The sequence below is a fragment of the Ascidia mentula genome, chromosome 3 (genome assembly GCF_947561715.1).
Source record: "Ascidia mentula chromosome 3, kaAscMent1.1, whole genome shotgun sequence".
NCBI lineage: Eukaryota > Metazoa > Chordata > Ascidiacea > Phlebobranchia > Ascidiidae > Ascidia > Ascidia mentula.
The window spans coordinates 18,637,951-18,664,636 of NC_138568.1; the positions used below are offsets into that span (position 1 = coordinate 18,637,951).

Genomic DNA, 26,686 nt, shown 5'->3' on the forward strand with positions numbered 1-26,686 from the left:
TGACATGACGTCAGTCAGACAACTACCCACTGAAACAATTTACAACACGTAGAAAACGTTACACGTTGAAAAAGCTACAGAGCACCGAAGAATGTAAAAAAGCGCGTCCAACAAAAAAAGCAAAGCACATTTTGACGAATAAAAACGGACGTTATTACGTCACAACCGTGATAAATGGTAAAAGAACGCAGTAACTCACAAGTGTGTCAAAGGTAGGTATAGTGACGTCATAGAGCAAAAACGCCGATGAAGAAACACGAAAAGGTGTGAACTGAAATAGTTTCCACCAACGACGCGCTTTGCGACGACGATAGGCAAATTGTGACGTCATAAACAACACCCCGACATAAAACAAAAGACCAAAAAGGCCTTAGATTTGGTACAGCGGTGAACAGTGCATGTTTTGAAAGGCTTGAACACTCTTTAACATGTATCAAAAATAGAGAAAAAGGTTACTAAAATGTTGAATTTTATGTTCGCATCATCAAGTACTCCACAAAAAATACAGCAGGAAATAATTTGAGTCGATCATAATGATTAAAAGAATTCGCAATTGAGCTGGATTCATTTTCAACCTTGTTGGTTATAATTTCGAGCTTGACGGTGAAGCAAACAAATGTTTTGAAGCCGTGCAAATGACAAGCAGATGAAATAAAGCAATTTCCATGCAAACACATAAAAAGTGCTTTACCAAGCATAAATACACGGTAAGCAAAAACCGGTAATTTCTTTGGTCAGCAACAACTTTAAATGAAGGTTCTGTATAGTACGTGGCGAGAGGGTAACCAACTAACAAAGTCACATTGAACCTCGTAGAAAAAATAGTAAAACATGGTTGGATGCAAAAAGTTGCTCTGATTACGACTTTCGATTCATAAATGGCGAAAAAACGCTCTAAAAAGTATAAAAATTACAGGATCGAGCGACAGCTTGAAGAACTGCATATGTTTGCAACGTAACCAGCAGTGAATAAAATTGGTTGAGAAACTTGGTCCGCTTCTTTCAAGCCTTGAATTCCGTTGGTTTTCCTCGGGCTTCATTACATATCTACTGGCTATCTAACTGCACTCTTGCGCCTCGGGTGGCCGGCTTTACCATTTTATGATTTTTTAGGCTTCTATTGGCTCGGTTGAAGTGGCGTTCAGAATTCTGTTTCGTCGCTTCGGCTGAAATGTTTAGAAGTGTTTGATAAAAAAGAAGTATTCAACACAGCTTAGGCAAATAGTCTGCAACGATGGACGCTTGTTTTATGGCTTTCTGTTACATTCTTCAGTAGCATTTTGCACAACTCAGCGGTTGCCTTCGTGTTGATGACGTAGCAACGATTTAGCTCTAAAATCGTTGCAAGCCCAGTCATGATTTTTACAATTAATGAGAAATATACATAGAAGAATGTGCCACGAACGCATTGATTCTGACATGCGTTACCACAAGATGGCAACTGATTTTACGATTTTTCACACTTTAAAGTCGCTTCTGTCCCAAAGCGGGACTCGAACCCACGACCTTGTGATTATCAACAACATCGTCAACTTACTTCGACAAACTTTCCTCGCTTTGATTCGAGCGGAATTTGACGCGGGATGCGCTCATCTGACCCGTTCGCGAACTCCCGTTACCTGGCAACAAAGAATGCACGCGTTGTTACGCAACAATGTAGAACGCCGGTTGTAATAAAGAGGATTGTGACGTGTGAAAGGTAAACAGGGATCAGGGTTTTTGAAATGAAGACAAAGTGCATCAGAAAGACACAACATGTGTCGAGTCAGAAGTCCAATGTCTCGTTAATAAATAACAAATATCTCGCCGTATTATAACTAGCTTGAACAAATATCAAGGTTATGTTGGTTGTGTTTGTCCTTGATACATTGCTTCCACCTCTACATCGTGTGATATCAAGCAAACTTTGCAAAATGCATTGAAAATGTCCTGGATTATGATTGTGTACAAAGTGCACGTTAAATTCGGATCAAACTCAGTTTACCAGTTGGAGAACTGATAAGTTTAATCGGCAATCGGAATAAATTGCACATTTCATGAAGTGTTGGTGATAAAAAAGGACTAAAAAAATACCAGGAGTTTCATAAACTCTACACAAAATACCCCAACCATCGTTTTTTTGTGAACTATTTCACAACAGAAATATCATCAACCCAAAATAAAAACAAGTTTCAATCAACAAACAACTTATACCTGTTGACGTGTGATTTGATACGTGGTTACTGTTGGGCCTCGTGTTCCTGATGTTCTGTAACGTGTTCATGTCGACCTCGTCGTCACAACTACTGGACGCGAGCGACATGGAACTGTTCGAAGCCGTGTCGTCGTTGTCATAGCTACCGTCTGACGCATCGGAGTCGCTGTTGTCGAGCGAATCAAAGGTGGGCGTTCGCTAGAATGGAGATTTTTGAGTGAGATAAATTTCAAAGCTACAATATCACGTGATATCGCAAGGGGTGTTAGCGTGCCCCCCCTTTTTTCTTTTTGTGCCTTCGAATGTTACGTGGTATTGGGTTTGAATCGCAGTGTAAACCCTGATGAAGTGTTTCTGTATATGACAGATGAAACTTGGGACATATAAACTACGTTAATTTTCCCCAGAAATCAGTTCTATTATAAATTACAATATTATTAGCTGCAATATCCAACAACAAAAGCTGTATCCATCACCACTGTAAGGCATTGGTTGGAAGACAATTATTTTACATTTTCATGTACACAGTAATAAAGAAAGCTTCTTAACGGCCGTTGATCCGAGATACGCGATGCTGGGAATCGTTTGGCCCACAAGTAAAAAACAAACACAACGTTTCTAAATCCCCACCTTGCGCGGTGTCACGTGATTCATCGTAAGTGATTCTGACGTGGAATTATCGAACCGTGGCAATCCGCCACGCACTGATGAATCCGGCGTGCGACCAATCGACTGCGAATAAACAATCAAGTGTTAAGATTCTCTAATACGAAACCAGAGGTAGATAAAATGTATAGTGAAAACATAATAGTTTATTTTTGACAGCTGTAGTTTTTGAAACATTTACTTGGTTTATAAATAAATGCTGTATGTGGAAAACTTTTGCCATTGTAGAACATGGGTTTGTCACGTAAGATGTAAAAAGGCTAATCTTAAAAAATCCCCAAAAAACTCCCCAGTTAATTTTATATGTAGGTGTAACTTGCCAGTTAGCTTAATATGAAAATTGTATTGTTTTAATTATGGTGAGGTATGCAAGACTTACTCTGTTCAACAGCTGTTGTCTGGTACTGTTCATATCTCTCGATTTAAAAGATCTCTGTTTGTATTTTCGATAAGCTCGTTTCATTTCTTGGTTCAACAGACAATGAAACACGAACACCAACACGCTCTGTGACGTAATAATTATACATATTGTAGAGAATTTAATATACATTCAAAACTTTATTGAAACAAATGTTCACATTTTACAGAATTTAAACAAAAATTTATTCAAATAATAAAAGCAACAAATTATTAAAAAAAATGTTTTTACCAACCTGTATTAGACAGAGAGCGCAGAACACGTAGCAATACAGGGACTGATTGTAGTTGACTGCGAACATGGCGAAAGCCCATGTTGAGGCTATGAGCGGAGCCAATATGAACGAACATCTCATATCATGCAGAATCTCCTCTCTCTTCATGGATGCACTCTTCGATGAGAGGTAAGCCTGCCCGGAGAGGAAGAAGAGGGCGAAAAATCCTCCGCAGCAGAGGATGGCTGGCCCTGGAACAATTACGGAAGATTTAGTGGATGAAGAATACGAAAAGCCAAAGTTCACAGCACCGATGACAGCAGTGTTTGAAAGGTGTTTATGGTGATTGGCATATTAGCTTTGGCTTTTCTATTTCGTTTACACTGTTTATTTAAATATTGTGTATAAGCTGCAGACAGATGGCCACTGTTTCGACCTAAAAGGTCTCGTCAGTGCAGCTGGAGTCTGCAGCTTATACACTATTCATATCATTGGCTCCACATTGCTTATCGTTTATTTAACAAATTTGCACAAATGTACCTTTAGACACGTATATCGGAACACAGCATTAAAATTGCGGTTCAAAATATCTGAAATGTTGAATCGGTTTATGACATAAGCAGACGGGATAGAAAATCGGGCAAGCGATTGCAGAGACATAACAGTAAACAGGGCTGAGATTGCTCATAATGATGAGCATATTAACCCTGACTTTGCTATAGCGTGGAAATTGCACCCAGAAATAAGAAATTATTACGATATCACGGTTGAAAACGAAACATTACATCAAAAATATTTCCGTAAACACGAAATATTTTCGCGTACCTGCGATGCTCCAAATGAGAAAGTCATCGAACGAGATCCAACAAAACAGTGAATTTCCGTAACCTTTTGCCTCCAAGCCAACAGATAGAGCGGTTATAATAGCTGGTACAACCCACCCAAGAAGATAGTAAACCCTACAAATAACATTTTCCGCATTAAACTCTTGTTTTGTTATATCCGATTGCTTGCTTTCAATAACTTAACTGAATGGTTTAGAAACGAGATCTTGTAATATTTGCACTACGTAATTTTGAGGTTAATTTTTCACGAGCATTTCAATCGAAGAGTACTTTACTGCACACACTTTTACATATATGATTTGGTAATTAAGAAAATTGCCAGTATTTCAACGCATTCCTGTTAAAACCAATTCGTTTCGGTTCGTTTGTGATATCAATCTCACATTCTGATGATGACGTAACAGACTACACACTGACTGAGTTATTTAATTTTTTGTATGTTGTACCTCATTTTCCCACTATTCACATCTCGTTTCTCGGTAAGAACTCGGTAAAGATGGACCCCGTCCACAAATATCCAGGAGAACGTAGACATGAGGAGAAAGTGGAGAAGGACTGCTATCGTCATACACAAGTAGATGTTCGAGGTTTGCTGCAAAAATTGCGAAAGGTTAAGGGCTGAGTTCACAAGGTACGATGAAGAACCACCAATAAACCAACTAAATCGTAATTTCGAAACTCTATATTTTAATTGTTTTTACTTTCTTAGCGACGCAAGAAATGTTTTTAGAGCAGAAAAATTACGGTCTAGGGCTAGGCAAACGCTTACGCTAGGTTATGGTTAAATAACTTGAGTATTTGTACAGTTTCGTTATACCAAACATGACCTATTTATCGATGGCCTACCTTTTAATGTCAACGCCACTATTTTTCGAAGCTTAAATTGGATATTTGCATCAACAAAAACCCATCAGTTTGTAGTTTAGTTACAAATTCAAAATATAGTTTAGTACAAACAATTTAAACATTTTTTTTTTGCTTTCGGTAGGCAAAAAAACAAGTTTAGTTAGCCTTCCGTGACTGGCTATTGTAAATATGGGAAAAAATGCCCTGGCAGATTGATAATTAATATGTCGAAAGTGTCGTAAAGTTTGAGAACCACCGTGATAGACCGAAAAACTCCGTTTAAACGCAAAAACTTACCTGTATTCCAATCAGGAACAACAGACTGGTGAGAAATAAGGCGATAGCCAGGTTTCTGTTGATCAGAGCCCGTATTGATTTTACATCCCTCAAAAACATGGATGCCGCTATCGACGCGAAGAGGAACGCTAGTGACGCTGATATCGTTATCACCATGGTAACCTTGACTGGGAGGAGGGAGAGGACACTGCAAGAAATATTTGTGTTAAAAACTCAAACACATCGACATCTCTGTATATAGCATGCTATGGTGTTCACCTTACTTAACAGTTTTTAGAGTGACATATTTGTTTCTACTGAAGGCAATACACGGCAATTGTTTTACTTTCACGCCTAATTAACGCAAGTTACACCCGTATCAACAATTTTATTCGCTACTCTATTTTTTGTCTTTTACAAAAGAGTGCCAATCAGAGAAAGAATTATTTTTTAGGTAACATTTACAAATTTAAAATTTCGATAATTTATTTTGGAGCCAAGAGTTAAAATTTATTTCGTCAAATGGAAGAAACCATTAAACAATGAGATTTTTTCCTCAAGAATCTTTTACAAAACATACGCAAGTAAAACAGTTATCTGATACCTGGTTATTTCTTCGTCAGTGATGACAGCGAATGACGTAAGATGGTCGCACGAACACGTGGTGTGGGTGGCATTGTAATAAATTCTAGAACACCCACGTTGTGACCAACCGCCCGCTGCCGAACCTGTGCCTCTGTGACGTAATAAACGTGGGGTTTACACACAAGAAAATAAACAAATTTCGCAGACAGATGATATTTAAGCTAGCGTATTGAAACGAACATAAAAACACGCATGTTTGAATTGGAGGTTATTTGCCAGTTTAGAAGCGGAAACACGTTTACCAAAAAACTAATTCCAAATTTGTGTCGCAATAAAACTTTACGCTCAAAATACGTACTGACCAGACAAAGCAACATCACTTACAAAATAGGTGCCTGGGCACTTTGTGTATGTTTTACAAGAGGAATTGAATGTAACAGAAAGCAGGTCAGGTACCTTGCTGTGTAGTTCCAATACACGCATTGTGGTTCGACCGCTTTAGGATTGAGAAGTTTAAACGTAATATCCACCGGTTCGTCGAGTTTATGAACAAGTGCGGGGCCGTCCCTTCCCTTTGTTTCGTCACTATCTGCTCCATTGTTAGCGAACACTTGAACAGTCACCAGATAGCTGTTTATCATTGGCCTGAAATGACAACGTCATCAATACTTAACGTCGCCAACGTGAAAACACATTTAAAAATTTAAGAAAATTTGATGAAATCAAACAAATAGTTGTGTAAATGGTCTGCTACTAGGTGTCCCTGTTCACCCAGTTGAAATATTGTCTGAGTGATGAAAAAAAGTCAATGAACGTTTAAAATTGCGATCAAAACCAGTGGTTTACAAACATTTTTTGGCTTAAGGTACGTCAGCGAATTTTTCAACGATGTTGCGGCATCCAATGGCTGCAAACCAATCAGCGACCGCCACGAATGCTACAATCACCCTTTCCATCTGATTCTAGCCGGAGGGTTTTTAATCGTAAGAAACATTTGTGTCGTCGATATGAAATTATATTACCGACAAACGCATGGTGAAAAATTACCAGAGGGGAATACAAAGAATAACCCAGATCACCCTAAAGGTTATAAACAACACCTGGTTGGTTACCATTTGATTAACACATGTAGATAAACCTGATAAGAATTCGTGACCTGAAGAACGTGAGTTCGAAACCCGGTGTCAACAAATTACATGTTTTTATGCAGTGGACTTAATTACATGAAACGGTGGGAACAAGACTTAAAGGTTGGTTCGACGTGTTACAGAATATAGGACGACTTACTGTTTAGGGATTCGGAACGTTCTGTCGGCCTCAAATTTCTTCGGTAACAAATCTTCAATGTTCTTGAATGTAATAATTCCAACCACGGGTTTCTCAACTGCAACAAGTTGTAATTGAAGTTATTTGTCACCATAAACGTATTTTTGGGTGCATATAGGTTTGTAATATCAATGCAACAAAAAACTAAGAATTAAAAATGCATTAAAAAAACATACAGTTCTCTAGCTTCAATGCAAATTGAAATACAGAGTAAAGGTTGTGTAAATTTATCCAAATGTTGTTTTAAGAAACTCTCTTTTCACCTCCAACTCCTTGATTTGAGTAAGCACTTTGTTTCGAGGGTCGGAAAAGATACTTGGGAAGTTTAACCATAACCAGTTGCTGGTTTCCACTTCCGTCTGCTTCTTCGTACACGTAATCTACAAAAAACAAGCAACCAAGTTAACAAATATAATGTTTCTTTTGCTGCAGGGCATATTATATTTTAATAGTCTGTTCTTCTGGCACGTTAAAAAAACTTTATTGACCGCTGCAAGGCTTCCTTATTGATCCAACAAGGCTTCCCCAGGGTAATGAGACAGGTACATCACACAACCAACACCAGAAAATGTACAAACCCCGAAAATATGGGAAAAGGTGGGGTCGCTTTTAAACCCATACTGACAAAGTAACATACCATTGCCGCTAGATGGCAGCTTCTTGACCATGGCGTTGACATTGGTTGAATCAGTGACGTAAGAATCGTAGTGGATTTTGTTAACGTTCTCTAGAAATGTGCTCGTGTATTTCTCCCATGATTGAATGAGAAACGGCGCCGAAAGGTTTTGTTCAGTTAATCCCGAGTGACTTCGGTTGGTTTCGATCGGCCAAAAGCCGTGCGTGTTGTTGTTCAACAATCTCGAAGTCGCTTGAACGAGATTTGCTGAAAACGGAGAAAGATACGCGTTGACAAATCAAATAAAATATGTTGAAAGTGAAACACAAAGCTGTGGAATTGATGATTAACACATTGTGCAAACGATTCGTACAAGTCTGCAATAATCTTCGCTGCATTTTTTAAGATTATGAGTTTTTGAGAAATTGCAAAACTAATTAATTACGGCATAATTGTTAACGAAGGAAAAACACATCCAGTACAAACAACAGCCCAATAAAATCTTTCCCGTCAATTTTTCAGTCTCTTTATTCAATTTGAAATTGCAACGTAACGTTTGTGTTGAGGAACCGAGCGAAAGTAAAAAAAAACGTAATTTCCCCTAATTTTATAAAAACCTTAAAGTCAATTTTTTTTGTGAAACACTGTTTTCTCACCTGTGAAAGAAGAATCAGCCGAACTCGCCAATTTGTAATCTGATTGTTGACTTTCGAAATCCAGAAGTTCTCTTATTACTTGGTAGGTGTTCATCACGTCCTTCTCATAAACCACAGGGTTTTCCTCCATTGCTTTGCTAACTTCCTCACTCAACTGGATCGACCTGGACAGCGAGTAAAATAAATTAATGTAACAAGGTCCAGGGTTGCTATACCGTGCTTACTTTTAGGATTTGTGATTATTTTTTTCAAATTGTGTCTCAGAAAGTACAAGCGTGCTTTGGGCTAAGTATTTTTTTTTTATCATTTACGGCTTATTAGTGATGTTGTGTTATTTATTCCGGGCTAACACAAATTTAAAAATTAGAAAGGTGATCATCCTGCCGCCGTCAGCGTGCTTTTAATTAAGTCCTGATGGTAACCCTGTCTATAGTTGCTCAATGTGATAATTAGTCAAAGATATAATATGTTTGCTCTTCTGACAAACAGTTAGTGTGGTCGACGTTTCGGTCGTTATTAAACCGATTTGTAGATACTGCGCTACTGGTAATCACATTTCTTTTAAGTTGAATCAGCATAATAACTGGCATTGGCAACAAATTAGCACACAATATATTTGACTAAAATCGCCCGAAACGTTAGAGATTAAAAATAAGCCTGAAGTTATATACGGAAGCAGGAAAGTCACTATCAACTTTCTCAGCACTTTTATTCGATCTGTTTAATGTAGGCGACCTATTAAGTCAAACTAAACACTTTTCAACGCGGAAGTAAACACCAGCACTTCACCCATGAAAACCGATATAGCTATTTGCAAACTTCGTACCGTTCACCCGATGTGAAAATGAACACACTTTGTCCAACACGGACGTTTTCAAAAACCGACCTTTCCTTGTTGAGTTGCGTCCGATTTGATTTCATCTGGTCCAGGACGACGGCGAATTTGTGGAAATCGTTTCCGGTACAATTCGATAAATCCGGTTTCAGCCAACTCTTTTTTTCGTCGCACAATCGACTCGCGGTTCCAACGGCGCCATCCGGACACAACATCGTTTGTCGCCGGTTTTTCCACGTACGTGGCCACACGATGTCGCTGTCGAGCGACAGAGGGCATTCGTTGTGAAGGACTTTGCAGGCCCCGTTGATGATCTTTGTGTAAACAAACGAGGTAAGTTGTATTGTAATTTTATTTTTTCCAAAGCAGTGTCGAATAACTTAGTTAAAGCATATGGCATAAAAACAATACCTACTACAGTGACGTAACACTTGGAAATGTGGCATACTCAGTTATTTCAAACAATCCCCTTGGTTATTTTTCAAGTCATATTAATATGTGGTAAAGTTGTCATTTTAATACATTTTGCAACATGTACAATAGAACTTGGTTATAAGTGCAATTCACAACCTGTTCCAGTTTAAAATGAAAATAAATAAATATTTTAACACGAAAATAACAACAACGGATTTCATGTGATGTTAAAATTATAACGACAATTTATATTTACCTCTGCAAACTCATATGCACACTTGCTGCACTGTCTGCCTGTGATACCAGAGTTGCACTGACACTGCCCAGTGTTTGTGTTGCATTGCAAACTCTTTGAACCGGGTGGATAACATTTACAAGGTAGACACACATCCCTGTCGGCAGCATAATAGTGATGTTTCTGCAAAAAAGAGACGTCATTTGAGATAATTAAAAATATTTATGTCACAGACCAAGCCGGACAACATGAAAATTTTGTTTTTCAAATGGCAACAAAAAGGATTCCAGATTAAATACACAAAAATCAAATGCAAAACCATATTTATATACTTATTTTAAGCCAATTTAGCTGGAATTAAATTCAAAACACAACAATTGTTATTGGCATTATTACATGACAAAGTAAATATGAATGAATGTATTAACATTATTAGAGAATAAATATTATACCCACAAAAAACCAACTCATCTTTACATTTCAAGAGTTTTAGTAGGTAACCCACCTTGCATTTGCATTCCCCAGTATCCGTGTCACAATTCACATCATAGTTTTTGGCAGTGGAGCAATTGCATGGAGCGCACAACTTGCTTCCAAACCAGCCTGAAGGACATGACTCCGTATACTCCCTTTCACAACTACTACCAGTGAAACCTTTGGGACACTGGCACAAGTAGTTGTGTGGCATGCTGGTTGGGTCTAGGGTGGCAGATACTGATGAGAACGTTAACTTGCACGTGCCACCATTTTTGCAGACGTTTAGGTCACAGATTGATGTACATTGGTCACCAACATAACCTGGAATAACAATATTTATGTAATATTAGCAGCAATATTTTGTTTACTTTAACTTAAAACAAGAATTAAAAGTTGATAAAAGAGAGACAATTAAACAAAATGTTTTAACCATGGCAGTGGGGCAGCAACTACTTAATGTCTACTGGAAAGTTATTCCAGTTCTCTATTGCATGAAATTGGACTTGCACAGCTCCACAAAATACAGTTTTGTTATGAATGGGAAACTCAAATTAAAACTTGTGATTTAGGTTTGGTTTTTGGCAGTACTTACACAACGAGTTGATAACACATTTGACCAAAATTTATATTCACATATTCATGACACAACCATAAGCACAGTTTTTTTTGTTTCGTCAAAAATGTAAAGTGCTTTACCTTGGTCACATTCACACTTTGGTCGAACCCATTCACCCATACAACGACTGTTTCTCGGACAATGTTGAGCTGCACAGGATTCTGGGTCCCTGCAGTTATGGGTCAATTGAGCCCCACCTCGAGAGGTGAACTTGTTAGTTTGGATGAAATGTGGTGAAGTCGACCCCAACTGAATGTTCTGCAAAAAAGGGAAAATTGATTGCATTACAAACCTTTTCACAGTACAAAAACTTAGTTGCACAAAGTCATGGATTTTTATAATCAATTTAAAATCCATTAAACTTAAATCCACACAAGAATAAACAACAAAGTTTTTCTTGTTTTGCAAATGTTCAAAAAGAATCCTTTTCCTAAAGCAGATTAAAAAGTATTTATACCTGGAAGCAACCGTTAAAAGGTTGTTGGACTCTGTTTTGTACAAACTTTCCACCAACGTGCACGGCAGTCACTTGTAAGGTTGTCAGGTACTTTTTGTCAAACTCTGTCCTCCCCTGGTACAAAAAGTTACAAACGATTCGTCAAAAAACTTTTGCTTATTTCAAAAATTGTTTTTCACAGAAAAAACTTGCACAAAATTTTCTTCAAAATACGTTTTTGAAAAAAAAGCCTTGACTGCACGTCTGCACATGTACAATATTATAATGGTAATGGCAAGCATTTTGACCAACGGGCCAAAAATTATCAAACACTTTACAATTAGGTCAATGGTCCATCCTAATATAAAGTCAAAGAGTGTTTTTAAACTAACCTATCACCAATGTTTAATGTTTACCACTAAAATTACAATTAACTGCAGTATAAATACTAAACAGTGTTCTTTACACAACACTATAGTACCAACAACTGGCGACTGAAAGACCCAATGGGCCACATTAAGTCTGACATTTAAAACAGCACAGAGAAACTTTAACTAATTGTTTACCTGCTCGAGTGAAGTATCAAGATAGACCGACACGACAACGCTATTACTTGAAAGTTTCCAATCCACAGTTACTTTGTGCCATTGTCCGTCGTTAACTTTGGTCTTCATTAGTGGAATTTGTTTGCTAGGACGAGTGCCAGATTTTATCGTGTAGAAAACATGTCCGCTTACAAGCTGTACAAAAAAATTGGTTTTCATAAACAAACTGAACACATCACAATCGACAACAATCAAACAGGAAACAAAATTTTAATCAGAATCGTGGACTGAGGCAAAGAAGAACTACAACAAAATTTGACTTACAATATTGCACTCACTCACTCATTAATGCTGATTGCATGTTAAAAAAACTTTTGTCATATGTGGGGTTTATGTTATGCCTGACAACCAGAGGGATAATATTGCATTATTCTAATGTCGGGTGATATCAACTATATTTATTCATGATAACTTGTAATTTGAAATAGTCACAAAATTTTTTTGTCATTTACAACTAATTTTTTCAGTCAGTTTTGTCTTTGGTCAAGCAACTTTACACAGTGAATGTTCTGCAGAAGAATTTTACACGATCAAATCACCTTAACATCCATCTGTATCGGGGAGTTGTCACCAACGCCAACATGCATGATGATGGCGTCCGATTGGAAGGTTCGAAAGGATATGTCCTGTTTCCACGGCAACCGGAAAGTGGGAATTTTTCGAACATCGTTGTAGGTAAGACAACCCCGGCCGGTAAGCTGACCCACAAACCTTTTCATGTGTTCACACCTGAGTTGGAACGAACATTGTTTAGTTGGTCAAGCTAGGGGTGCACAAGTGAAATGGTGATGCCCACTATTTTGCATTCAACTGTCAGATATAAATAAAGTTTAACATAAAAAAATATATTGAAAATTTTCGAGAAAAATAATCTTCGTTTTATTTTGAACTAAAGATTATTTAAACAGATTCAAATAGTTGAGAAGCAGAAGCAGCAAAAGTTGACGCAAACCCATTAAAAAAACTCAATATTTACTCGCACACCTTAACAAATGGACAGTAAATCTGTTTTTATGAAACCACTTGTACAAACATCAGGTGACATATATTCACCTTCTGCCAGTTCTGTCGTCGTTGCACAAACATCGAAAACTGTTCCACAAAGAGTCGCAGGTCCCAGAGTTACATTTTCCTGCAGTGCATTCTGAGTTCATTGGAGAACAGCCCGGTGTCGAACCATTGTTTGCGACATAATTTCCAAGGTCGATCAGTTTTCCATCGATGTTTAAATCGCGTAAACAACCTTCAAACGATTTTGACTTGACTTGATATTTTTCTGGGAGGTCGGGGACTCCCCCAAGCAGCAGTGGTGAGGTCAAATCCAATGAGCTGAACACAAGAAAATTTACTGGAATTTGTTCATTTGATAACTTACAATGGCTAAAAATTAACAATAAATGCATAAATTACAATTAATTGGAGGAACATGGAAAGGTGATGTTTTGATATACCAAACTGTAATCAGTGGATAGTTGGTTTGGATTTATAACTTGGTTTAAATACAAGTGCAACATATTTTGGAAAACAGAAAAATATATCACAAAGTGGACCCAAATTGTAACAGAAGCAATAAATCAAAGTAAAAATGTAAATCAAAGAAACAAGAAAACAAAATCTGGAAAATAGTAAAAATAAAAAGGAAACAAAAAGTGGGTCAGTTGGGTTGTCATTAAAATGAGCAGGAAACAGTTCGAGGTTTTATGAGGGCGTTTATTTACATGTGAGTAAACGGTGACCAACCCAATGTTGGTTTCTAATGCCATAAACCCACATAAAAAATTTGCCAAACATCAGTTGGGAGAAAGTCACAAATGTTTTGCCAGAAAATACCACAAACTTGATAATATTTTTGTGAAAGCAAAGATGTGCAAAATTTATTTGATTCTTAATTGGTTTATTAATGATAAAAATGTTGAACTCTTTGTTTTGGCAATTGGATATTGACAGCTTGGCACATATTATTGTGTGAAAATATGACACAGGTTTAGTTGATCAATTTTCATTAAATATGTTTGAAACCAAACTAAAGCTTTCAATGATAATTTAAAAATGTTTAAAAATGCTTATGTTGTTTTCAACAGAAAAATCCCGCGTAGTAATTTACTATAATTGCTGGAGGCAATGTAGAACAAAGTGTTTCATGTTTTTAAAGAGGATTATTTTGCAGGTGAATGCTCCAATTTGAAATTAGGGATAATTACAATGTGCACAAGCCACAAATGAGACAACTTCTAAACTCTGATTCACCAAAAACTTAACCACATTCAAGAAAAATTAATCATTGGTTGTGACTGTAAAATGTTTTACTATAGTAGTTGAGTCACACACCATCCTAATATCAACATAATAAAGGGGCTTGCGTTTTTGGACCTGTACCTACAAAAAAAACATTTGTACAGCGAAAGTGGTAACACATTTGAACTCTTTAAATGGTTGAAATCTGGTCATTAGGTAAACTATAATGCTTAAATATTGTAAGTACAACTTAACCAAAAACAGTAAACAACTTAGCAACAACACAGATTTTAAGGTGACAAGTGGTTTACAATGTGTGTTGTGTGGTTGGTGGGAAAATGTGTGGAACAAAGCCATTCATGAGATTATGAAGAATAGCCGGTTTGACTTAAATTACACGGCATAGAAATCTTTTGAGTTGCCAGACTTTGGGTCGTGTTTTAGAGTAAGATCAGCTCGGAGTGTCAAAGAACAAAAACTTAAACTAAGGGTAATTTAAAGCTAATACAAAACTAAAATAAAAAATAATATAGAAACCCAAGGTTGATGAAATAAGTGACAAAAGAATTTGTTGCAAACTTTTACCTGTCCGATATTGTATATATCTGAAAACAGTATCATCAATAATAAAACTGTCACATTTGACAGAGGTTAAACATAAAATCTTTATTTCACATATAATTACAGTCGTAACAAATGACTGACAAAGCAACATCTTCCTGATATTTTACTATTTTTTTGAAAATGACATTTTTACAATATTTAAAATACATGATAATCAATTTAGTAGTGTTTATATATTCTTACTTCTTGGCTGAAGTCTGCTTCACTTGTTTGGAGCAGCTGTAACTTCCAAATGTAGAATTCCAATTGGCTGCTACCATATAGTCACATGACTTCGGATCAACTGTTACCACGGCGATTTTGGTCGATGACGGTCCAGACCTACTCACTACTCCATAGGGAAGAGGGCCTGGTTTTGGCTGAAATGAAAATAAATTTAATTATTTTATAATGTAGGCACAACATATTGCCGTATTGCTGAAAAATCACACCAATTTAAATTATTTTAGACAATATTGTTGTTTAAAGCAGAGATGTATATCATGCTTGATTTTTGTATCATGCAAGCTTGGCAGTGAAGCCAGTGAACTCAGTATTGTTGGTGATACATTTGGCCAAGATTTAAAAACATGCCAAGCAAACCCTTTTGACAGCACCATAAACTTAGTGAAATATAAAAACAAAAAACATGCATTTTGTGGCCACATCAATTACAAATCGACGAGCACTTGTCAAAAAACATGTGACTTTATGGCACTTTGCAAAACAGCAGAGTCCAATTTTCTGAAACTAGTCCAGGAACCACATTTTTAGCCTACCTCATTAAAGTACTGTACATGCACAGTATGCCAGTGTCCGTCATTCAGACCACCCTCGACATATGGGTCCACCACTGTCCACAATTGGCCAGTGGAAAAGTTTAACTGAGCTTGACCTTCAACCAATTCCAAAGTCATGAAGTCGTGTTCATGGTTCAGACGCCCATTGTAAAATAAAAGTCCATCCGGGGACATTGTGGAAAAACTACAACATGAAGATATGTTATTAAAAGACGTCCATCAAAGACAAATTACTTTTTATACAAATACCTAGTTAAAACTTTGTTGCTAACTTACTACATTTTTTGCTAAAAAAGTAAATTATGTGAAATGAAACAAATTTGAAACATAAACGGTATTTTAACGAGCTTGCAAATGGATGATACTATACAAAATGCAAACCTGTACGAAGATGAGCGAAAAAACCACAAACCTTATGGAGAGAGTGAAATGCCACTGGTTGACGATACCAGGCAGTGTGAGAAAATTTCCTTTCCGAAACTGGCGAGAGCGCAAAGCACATAAAGATGTCGCCTCTTCGCGTGGGTTGCTTATTCCAAGAATTCCGTCACAGAAACAACTAAAACTCTCTGCTCCTGTGTCAGTGCATTTACCCCCATTCCTACAGATGGCCGAATGTTCCGTGCACTGCCCCTTGTTGAGGTTTACCTCACATCTGTCCCCTGGAAATTAAATCATGGGATAATGGTTATATGTTTTGTGCATGACACCTCTGGCTTTAATCATTATTTTGTTAACACACAAAAAAATTTTGACACTAAGGTTGCTTTTATAGTGAAATGTCATTAGGTTTACAGGCTTCGCAGCACAGACATTGCAGGCTAGCTGGATCAGCCACTTTTTCCTGACAAGTTGTTGTGAGACATAGTGAAATGTATTTGATTTTGAAGCGGAGAGATTTTACTATAGAAATACCCAATGCGTTTTTTGATTACTGTTTTTTATCAATACATATCAATATCATGGTAATGGTGCGTACATATATAAATAATACCAAACATTTGGAAAATTACTTTTATAAATTTTTTTGACACCATTTGCTAAGACTGAACAATAAAACTGAATCGGAAAACACTTTAAATGGAACATTGGCTGGAATTTCGTTAACCCCTTAACAGCTGCTCATAAATTATTCAGAGTTTAGGCCTCAAAACATTTTGATTATTATGCTGCCCATTTCCACGTTAAAGCTAAATGGCTTAACAACGCTGTGTAAAACTTGTATAAATAATGCTAGGGTACTTTAGGTTTTAAATTATAATATTTTTAATGTAAAATAAAATATTAAAATGTATGTGTATCTTTAATATGGTGTAAATCACTGAGTTCTTTGAAATAAAAAAAATCACTATTATAGTGAAAACACGTCTTCAGGCTTGTAATTATCCAGTTAGCAAACATTTATTCAATAAGCCACCGAGTGTGGCATTTGTCAACACATTAGTTAAACATCAAACAGTGTTACTAGTAGCTGAAAGCGCAGCTCACTTACCAGCAAAACCTTGCTTGCAGTTACAAGTGTAGCCTGACTCCTTAGAAACGCACTCTCCACTGTTCAGACAAGGGCTCGAGTAGCACAAGTCCACTTCGTCTGTGCACGTTTCGTCGTTGGTGAAACCGATTGGGCACTCGCATCTACAACCATATTCATAGTAGGGTAAATAAATATTTTCAAAATTGCTTTAAACTGAAACCACAATCCTAATTCTTGTGTTACTAAATGCAATCAGAAGGTGATTTTGTTACATGCCACAGACGCAGGAGGCAGACAAGGAGCCAAAGCAGGTAAAATTTGCACAGTGCAATAAAGGATGAAATCCCTGGCTTACCTTAAACAATTCAACACAACAAAAAAAGAATATATCAAACTTTGCAATAAGATTAAAATACAAAATATGGTGTTAAAATACAAAATATGGTGTTTAATTTAGAGACATGACCTCATATGAAACATTTCCAATTTATTCTCACTTACTTTAGTCTGTAAACTGGATAGATTGGACGAAATATCATAACTGAAGAAGAAATGAACGGGGCCGAGCTGTCGAAAGTGAGAACAGAAGTGCATCGCTTGTAGTTTTGGCAGGGTTCCCGCAGACAGATGTTGTCGTCAAATGGGAGAACATTTTTGCTTGTTAGTTTCGTCAGGGTCAAACGGTTCAGGTAAACCTTTAAACAGAAACCGCTGATGCCACAAACTTGGGGCTACTCAAATTACACACGCTGGGGTTGTAAGAATGCACAATGCCAACAAAAAATTGCCAAGAGAAATGTGTCCTTTTCTGAACTATTTGTAAGTTTAAAATTGATTGAAATTGTTCATGACTTGAAGTTGCCCCAGGAAGGAGTAACATCTTTTAACACAATAAAATGTTATACGAAATATTAAAGTTAATGAATCGTGAACCTGATCTTGAAGATACTTTGAAGAAAAGAAGGTTTCATCATTTTCACGAACAGAAAAGCTAACGTTTAAAACTTGCCGGGTGACATCTGTATCATTTTGAACATTGAAGATATAAATTTTCTGCAAATAATTTACAACATAAAAATGATATGAATGCAATGCCTTTTGTATATTTTTTACTTAGTTGAATATATGCAGAAAAAACTTAATGTCATTTGCATTAAACCATTTGACAGAACGCCAACAAGCACTATTATCACAAATAGTGTTCAGGCAGCCTAGCCTACGCATCACCCTATACAATTCATTTTATAAACCAGGTGATATTTACCGATGGTAAAATGTTCAGTATTTTGGCAAGTCCATTGGTGAAATTATACATGACAGGTGACAGAAAAGTATAGGCATTCATGTTCAGAATCCTAACAGTTATACTGTGTTGAAGCATCTCATCTGTTATCCCCGTCACTCGTAAGGTACAGTTTGCTATGGTGGAATGCAGGCCGTCTGCAAGACAATGGAAGGCCTTGTTGAAGGACATATCATAAAATCAATCAAGTTGTTCAAACAAATACGAAAGTTTCCCTTGTGAGGGAAATTAAAAATTTGTCACATGAAAGATTTACTTGTCACATAATTATTCATGGCTCTGATAACTAAAAAATTTATTAGTTTAAGAATTTCGACATTGTTTCGAAACTGTGGGACTACTTTACAAGAAGTGTTATTGTATTGTGTTGGGTGTGACACAATTTTTCGAAATGATTCTTTCAAAAAATACATCCAAATTTTGCAACCACAGTTCTATTTAATAAAACATTTAAAGAATTTGGTAAAATCTGGCATGACAGCAAATTTAAATCTACACAGCCCCAGAAAAACAACAACCCATTTAACAGCTACTATAGGGCAATATGCATCATTCAAAAACTCGAAAATTAAAAAAAAATAATCTTTGGGAATTGTGGCAAAAACGTGAGATAGAATCTTAGATGAGAATGAAGATAACATCAATCCCAAAGCCCAATTTTGTACCGTCGCAAAACCAAAACCATTTTCCCTGCAGGCAAGTAGATATAATGTGTCTATTTCACCGGAGCTTCAATACGATAATGAGCTTGCGTCGGGGGAAAATATAAAGTTTGTAACCTGACACTTGAACAATCATAGGGATGGAATATTGACGGTTGCTGTCTAATGTTGAGTTGAGTCGTAACTCTCCACTGCTTTCGTTCACCAGAAGTAAATTGCCATCATTTCCAGCGAGAAATCTAAAATAAAGCATCTTTTCAAACCTGAAGTTTAAAATTATGACTCTATTATGTTGGAATTATTTTAACGTCAATAAAAAGTAACAGTGGCATATTTTACAAGCAACCAGATAATAATAAAATTTACACTTTACAACAAGGCACAAAAATAAATATAATGCAATCTATAATTTCTTATCATAAATTTCACAAACTTCTATATTATAATGTTTGTTCAAAATTAGGTATATATATAATTGACTGTCAGTAATTTAGGTTGCCCTGAATACTAAGGAAGCAGTGTTTGTTTCTTCTATAAACAAAACACCCTTTGAAATTGTGCTTTGAAATGAAAAAAGGGAATCAAACTGTGATCTTTAAACTAGCATGACTAATTGGGTGGCTTCTATCACCAGTGAACAAAGTCAATTGAATGCCCCAAGCTCTTAGCACATATTAGACACACTCTAGTTGGCAATTGTGATGTAAGGCATGGGATTACAGTGGGGAAAGTGGTTGTTAAGAGCTGGTAACTTGCTAGCCACTTGTAAAGCACTCGAACTGAAGAAAATGGTGAAATATATTGGTGTATGTTGGGCCTGTTCAACTTATGACCTTTTTATGCTCTGATAACATATAACCAGTTCTTATCACCCAATCTCAAATAAACAACACTTGAAAATTGACTGGCGAGAAAATGGGCTACAAATGCCATTGTTGTGACTTTACTGTGTTGAAATAACACACTTGTAATTTTACATTCAAATAGCTGAATAAATGTCCAAAGCCATTAAACATCAAATATTTCTTCAGGAAAATTTTTTCAAGAATTTGCTATTTACAAAGAAAAAAAATACTGTTGAACATAAATATCCCAAAAAAATTTATATACCAGAAAATCATACAGATGTGACCCGTGTTATATATTAATACACTACATACAAATATATGTCCAATAGTATATCCCCAAAACTTGAACGAAATTAAAACAATTCCAATAAAAAAGTAACTCACTTGTATGTTAGCTTGTCTGACACATCAGGATCATAAGCAGGAATCTTTCCAATAACACCAAGTGGAAAAGAGTCGCTCAGACCAGTATGGTAATTGTTGAATATGATTTCAAAGTCATTCAACACTGGATCATTGTCATTGCAATCTTGCACCAAAATGATGACGGTAGTCTGTGGAGAAATTGAACATTGTCAAAAAAAAGGTGATTTACAGTTAAATAAATGGTGGTTGTAACAAACTTGTCTGATTTTTTCTGTAATCAACTTTAAAGAAGAAAAGATATATATACATATATGCTGTAGGACATTTGAAACATTCCAATCATTTTCTTATTAATGTGGCCTATTTGGCAAACTTTAAAGCCTACCAATGTAATTTATCAAACGAAAACATGGACATATACAAAACTTCAACGTATATATTTAGTTTCTAAGCAATAAAAACACTTTTCCTAAAGGTTCTAAATGTGGCAGTGGCAAAACTTTGACAAAGGCTATCTATTGTCGTGCATCAGGGCATTGGATAAAGAGCCAAATGTTTACATAACAAACTCCTGTCCTTTCTGACATGCTGGTCAATCATTAACGCAAGGCAAGTGGTGTCACACTTTTTGTGGATGTCGGATTGGAAAGAATTTTGCACACAAATTTATGCCCAAGAGCGAGGCATTCTGCACACAGAGGGTGGTGTTTAAATTCACTCCAGGGCTTTTACAATCTCTTATCATTCTTACATGAGTCAAATACAACTCTGTGGGACGTTTGATGCCATGCTGTTAATACAGAAATGCAGCTTGGGACCAAAAAGGTTGGGATGCAAATGATTGGGTCATTCAAACACATTTGGTTTAAAGTGCACCCCTGTGGCTTTTCAGTGGTGCTTAATATTTCCATAATTTCACACAAATGCAACTTCTTACAAAAAAATGTATGGTGTTTAGCATAAAATGAATGGTAAACTAAAGTGATTGTGTTAGAATAGTAATTTCCACAGGCTTCAAAATCTGACACATAGCGAAAAATATGTTTTTGTACAATATTACTGGTATCCAGCATAAGCCTGGAAGATATTACATCGGGAGTTGTAAAGATCTTTTGTTGGCAGCAAAGATAGAAGCGTGCTTTAACAATATTGCCCAGCTTAAGTACATGTGCAAATAAGATATGTGGCAACAAAGCATTTACATTTCCTTGGGTCGCTTTGAAGTCAGAAGATGTGTAAGCCATCCAGATAACAACAGACAACATAATTATGTTTGCCGACTTAAATATTGCTTTTACTTGTAAGCTACAAAGCGAAAAACAGTGAGATAGCCTAAAAAAACACTGACAAGGGAAATTTATGTTGGAACATTTAAGAGGTGTGATTTGTTTTTATAACTTTTCCGTACAGATAGGAATAGTTAAGCCCTCCAAAAAACATGGTTAAGTCACCACAAAACAAAAATGCATTTTTCTGCACCACTTCCATATGAGTTATGAGTAATTTTTTTTCATAAGTGCACGAAATGACTAAACCTCCACAAGAAGCATATAAATATATACGGCATAGAGCATATGTCATACAAACAATGTATATATATATATATATATATACTTCTGTATATAAAAAATGTACATACCTGACTAACTAATCCGTTAGACATGGCTATCACCACAATGGAATAATTTGTTTTCGTCTCATAGTCCAGTTGGTGCATTGTACTGAGTGCACCGGTGTCCATATTAATATCCCACTGTCTCTGAATGACCGGATCATGGTCCAAACGGTATTGAATGCGGGAATGTGGATCTGGCAAATCTGGGTCCACAGCCTGCACGCGAGCAACAATGTCCTCCGGTCGCACATCTTCAGGTACTTTGAAGTACATAACATCTTCAGGGAACCTTGGAGGATTGTCGTCCACGTCTTGTACATTGACTGTGACAGTTACTGAGGAGCTTCTCGATGGATCACCACCATCAACTGCATATGCCACTAGTGTGTATTGACTGATGGACTCGCGATCCAATCTGTAAGATATGGCAATATAGTTACTACAAAGTGGGAATACACAATCATGCATTTCACTTAATTTCAAGTTAAAAAAATAAATGTGTAAAATATTATAAAGTATTTAGAAACATGTGGAGTTTTCTTAACTTTAATTTTAAAATCATTTTGGCAAACTTCGTAAAAATTAAACAATATTTGTGAAAATGTCTTTTCAATGTGTATACATAAGTACTTTTTTAATGGCAAGAAATATAACTACATTTTGGTGATTATTTTTTCTTACAGCTGAGCAGTGCTGATGGTTCCACTTGTTCTGTCAATGGTGAAATGCCCATCACCGTCATCACCTTTCTCAAAAGTGTAGTGGATAAGTTTGTTTTCACCTGAATCACGATCTGTTGCATGCACAGTCACAACACTCTGGTAGATTTGACTTGCCTCGGACACAGAGCCTGATAAATTTAATAACATGGTGAATTTTAATAAAATGATAAATTGATTTGCAAAAATAATCTGCTAAAAAACAGCAGGTTATTTTAGACTTGCCAGTGTAAGATCTTTTGTCAAACACTGGATAGTTGTCATTTGCATCCAGGAGGTTTATGACAACAGCAGCGAAATCTTCCTTCTGTGGCAGGCCATTGTCATGTGCTTTGATAGTTAACACTATTTTGCTCTGGACTTCGAAGTCCAGGTAGGCTTTGGTACGAATTTGTCCAGTCACTCCATCTATGACAAACTTGCTGCAAACACAAATAAAACAACAGTTTAATGCAATGGCACAAATAGATTATTTAAAAATACACATCATAAATAATGACAAACCTACTAATTTAAGCTAAGGTTAAGTACATAACAATTGCATAGCCACATTTGACAATATGATATTTATAAATGCAATACCAACCTGACAGCTCCAGTAAAACAGTATGTTATCCTTGCATTGTCACCAACATCATCATCACTTGCATGGACTTGAATTACTGGTTCCCCAGGACTGACTACTTCACTAAGTGAAACATCATAAGTGCTTCGATCAAACTGTGGACGATGTGAATTTGTATCGCTCACATTTATGTAAATAAAGGTTGAGTTGCTCAGTTCACCATCGGAGGCCCTTACAGTCAATTTGTAGCGGTTCTTGCGATTATAGTCAAGTTTCCGTAACAGTCTGACATACCCAATGTTATTGCGGGTGTTAACACTGAAAGTTCTGTCTGGGTCACCGTTAATTAAGTGATAAGATATACCATTTGAGGCCTGTCTATCTGGGTCTTCAGCAGTGATTTCAAGAATCTGTGTACCAAGTTTAGTGTTTTCCGGAAGACGGACTTCATACCTAGCCACTGTGAAATATGGGGCATTGTCATTGATGTCACGCAGGTTTACAATAACAGAGGTTTGATCAGATTTTCTGGGACTACCATTATCAGTTGCTCGTACTGCAAACCGATATTGCCTTTTTCGCTCAAAATCAAGTTTCCGGGCCACAACTATTCTTCCAGAATCTGCTTCAATTCGGAATGGTAACACAGATCCTGATACAATGGAGTAAGAAACCTTTGAGTTGTAATCATTATCTGAAGCAAAGACACTCACAATTTCCTGTCCAATGCCAATGTTTTCAGACACAGTTACAGGATAGGTTTTGCTCAGAAACTGAGGGGGATTATCGTTAATATCAACAATTCTGATCCTGACTATACCAGAAGTGTTCAGTAGTGGTGGGGATCCTCCGTCTGATGCACGAACTCGAAGCTCAAACCCTTCGTACGATTCCTCAAAATCAAGTTTTGCAACAACTGTTATCCTGCCAGTGTTGCTGTTAATCGCAAATTTACGCCTACTATTCCCACCAAACATCTCATATGTGACAGCACCATTGGCGCCCTCATCCTTGTCTGTTGCACTTACAGTAACAACTAATGAATTAACATCAATATCTTCTCTTATGTTTTCCCTATACACAGACTCAGAGAACTGTGGGTAATTATCATTTTCGTCCAGCACAGTGACAATCACTGTCAATGAGCTTGATTTGGATGGCTGTCCATGATCTGCAGCTGTAACCACGAGTCTGTAGCTTGGTATTCGCTCACGGTCAATTGGTCCATTAACCAAAAGATTGCCACTGCTGGTGATTGCAAATGACCTTGTTGGTGGGTAGCTTCTAGCAATTCTGTAGGTGACTCTGCCATTTTCTTTAGCGTCTGTGTCTGTAGCTCGAAGGTTTGCCAAATGTGTTCCATTTCCACTGTTTTCTCTTACATCAACATTGAAGTTATTTTGCTTGTCAAATATTGGTGAGTTGTCATTTTTATCAAGAACATTGATATTCAAAACACAGCGAGCAAAGTCATCTCCTCTGTTGGCAGTTACAGTAAACTCATGCTGTGTCATATCTTCCCGATCAAGAATTTGTTTAGTTGTGATAGCCCCCGTATTAGGGTTGATCCCAAACATTGTCAGACTTCTTTGATGGGCTCTTGCTTGCAAATTATAGGTGATTCCAGAGGTAACTGGTCCATTGCTGTCATAAACCTGCATGGTCTTAACAGGGAAGTTTATGGGTTTGTTCTCATATATCTCAGCAACAAAATATCCTGACCGGAAAAATATTCCAGTTCTCCTTGTATTCCTTGTACTTCTTTTCCTTCTCAACAGGTTTTTTATTGATGGGGCCGTGTGGGCGACTGATTTTATTGCCATAGTTTGGGTGGGAAGCTTCACAACATTCAAATCACATTCTTCAATGTTTTGAATTAATTCAACCAAATATTCGTGCTGATTTTTCAACATGTTTTTGTCGGTTTTGCACAGACATAAAGAAGTTGGTTGAAAAAGACTTGGACAGCGGCTGTCCGGGCCAAACTCTTGCAAAATTTCCTCAAAAAGTTTATCTGGAGTGTTGAAGTGCAGAAACATTTGATGGGAAATGGCATTGTCTTGTGTAGCGTGTGTAAAAGAAAATGTTAAAGGATATGTGATAATAACAGCAGGGCGCAGTACTACTGTCAGAAGTAAATTATAGTTCTTTTGGTTGACAGTTGTTCTTGGCATATAAAAAACAACGCCACTGGTTTTGTCTATTTCAAATGGAAAATTCCAGTTTTGGGGCAGTGTTGTGTCACCCAATAGTTCATATGAAGCTCCCTCTTCTCTGATACTTGCATTAAAAACTGTTGTTCCATAGGGCACAGTGTCTTTTAGTTGAATATGATACGACAAGGAAAATGTCCAACAAAGTAAAAACACTAAAACTGATTGCAAAATACCTGTCATCTTTGGACTGTGCCTAATAACATCTAAAAAAACATTATACAGAGTGTTAAGCGGTAACATCCTAAAAATATATTAACCCTTGATAAAACTGACGTTTTTTACTATATTTTGAGTACAACCCATAACAGCCGTGTTGAAAACAGGCAAAATTTAACACAACCTTTCAAAAACAAAATCACTTTTCCGACTCCCACGCAACACAAAACTGACTCCGGTTTCGCTTCATTGGTTGCCTATTATTACTGAACAAGCGAAAGTGTTAGATGGTAACCGGTACAATTTTTAACATAAAAATCATCAACCAAAAGTAGGATTAACTGCCTGATATAAATTTTGGTAATGTCCACGTATTTAGTCGCCAAAAGTATTAAAAAAATGTTTTATGGTGAATTTAGATTTGCATAAACTACAAAACAGGCGTACATTTTTTCAATTGATGTAATATTAGGACGATTTTTTTCCAAACTTAATTCCATATTTGTTAAACAGTGTAAAAGAATGGATAAAACGTTGGAAAGTCACAGTGGGTTGCTATCGTTTTCAAAGCAAGTTTACTGCCAATAATTACGTTTGTTTTTGTATATTTACCAGACAAGAGGCGATAACATAGGTTTATCTTCCTAACGCCCCCATGCGGAAGTTAAATCAACTTCATCTTCCGCCAGACGTCTATCAAATTTACGAAAGATCAGAATTTATGACGTTTTCGGTAAATGCAAATTTAAGACATCTGGACGACGGATTTTGGTGTTTCATTTGGGAGAAGCGTCAATATTTTCCGGAAACTATTCCAAAGTGGAAGCTATAGCTTAGTCTTTGCCTGGCTGATTGTTCGGCAAA

The 26,686-nt window shown here is 36.7% G+C and overlaps 1 protein-coding gene across 1 annotated transcript; it reads right to left on the reverse strand.

The window, feature by feature from the left end:
- On the reverse strand, positions 1-25,865 carry LOC145896055 (cadherin EGF LAG seven-pass G-type receptor 1-like). Its single transcript, XM_082984859.1, has 36 exons — positions 23,472-25,865; positions 23,111-23,307; positions 22,848-23,016; positions 22,191-22,581; positions 20,570-20,739; positions 19,455-19,576; positions 18,637-18,812; positions 18,306-18,425; positions 17,874-18,067; positions 17,391-17,533; positions 16,311-16,560; positions 15,878-16,082; positions 15,303-15,478; positions 13,314-13,589; positions 12,800-12,989; positions 12,222-12,395; positions 11,677-11,790; positions 11,300-11,477; positions 10,632-10,924; positions 10,148-10,309; positions 9,529-9,791; positions 8,643-8,806; positions 8,008-8,253; positions 7,634-7,750; positions 7,332-7,428; positions 6,501-6,689; positions 6,064-6,195; positions 5,481-5,667; positions 4,784-4,929; positions 4,318-4,451; positions 3,514-3,743; positions 3,240-3,365; positions 2,825-2,926; positions 2,194-2,392; positions 1,538-1,619; positions 1-1,166 (listed from the first exon to the last, which is right to left on the reverse strand). Exons 1-36 carry the CDS (start codon positions 25,844-25,846, stop codon positions 1,142-1,144), a joined length of 8,514 nt encoding a protein of 2,837 aa, XP_082840985.1. The 5' UTR covers positions 25,847-25,865; the 3' UTR covers positions 1-1,141.
- Positions 25,866-26,686: the final 821 nt, after the last annotated feature.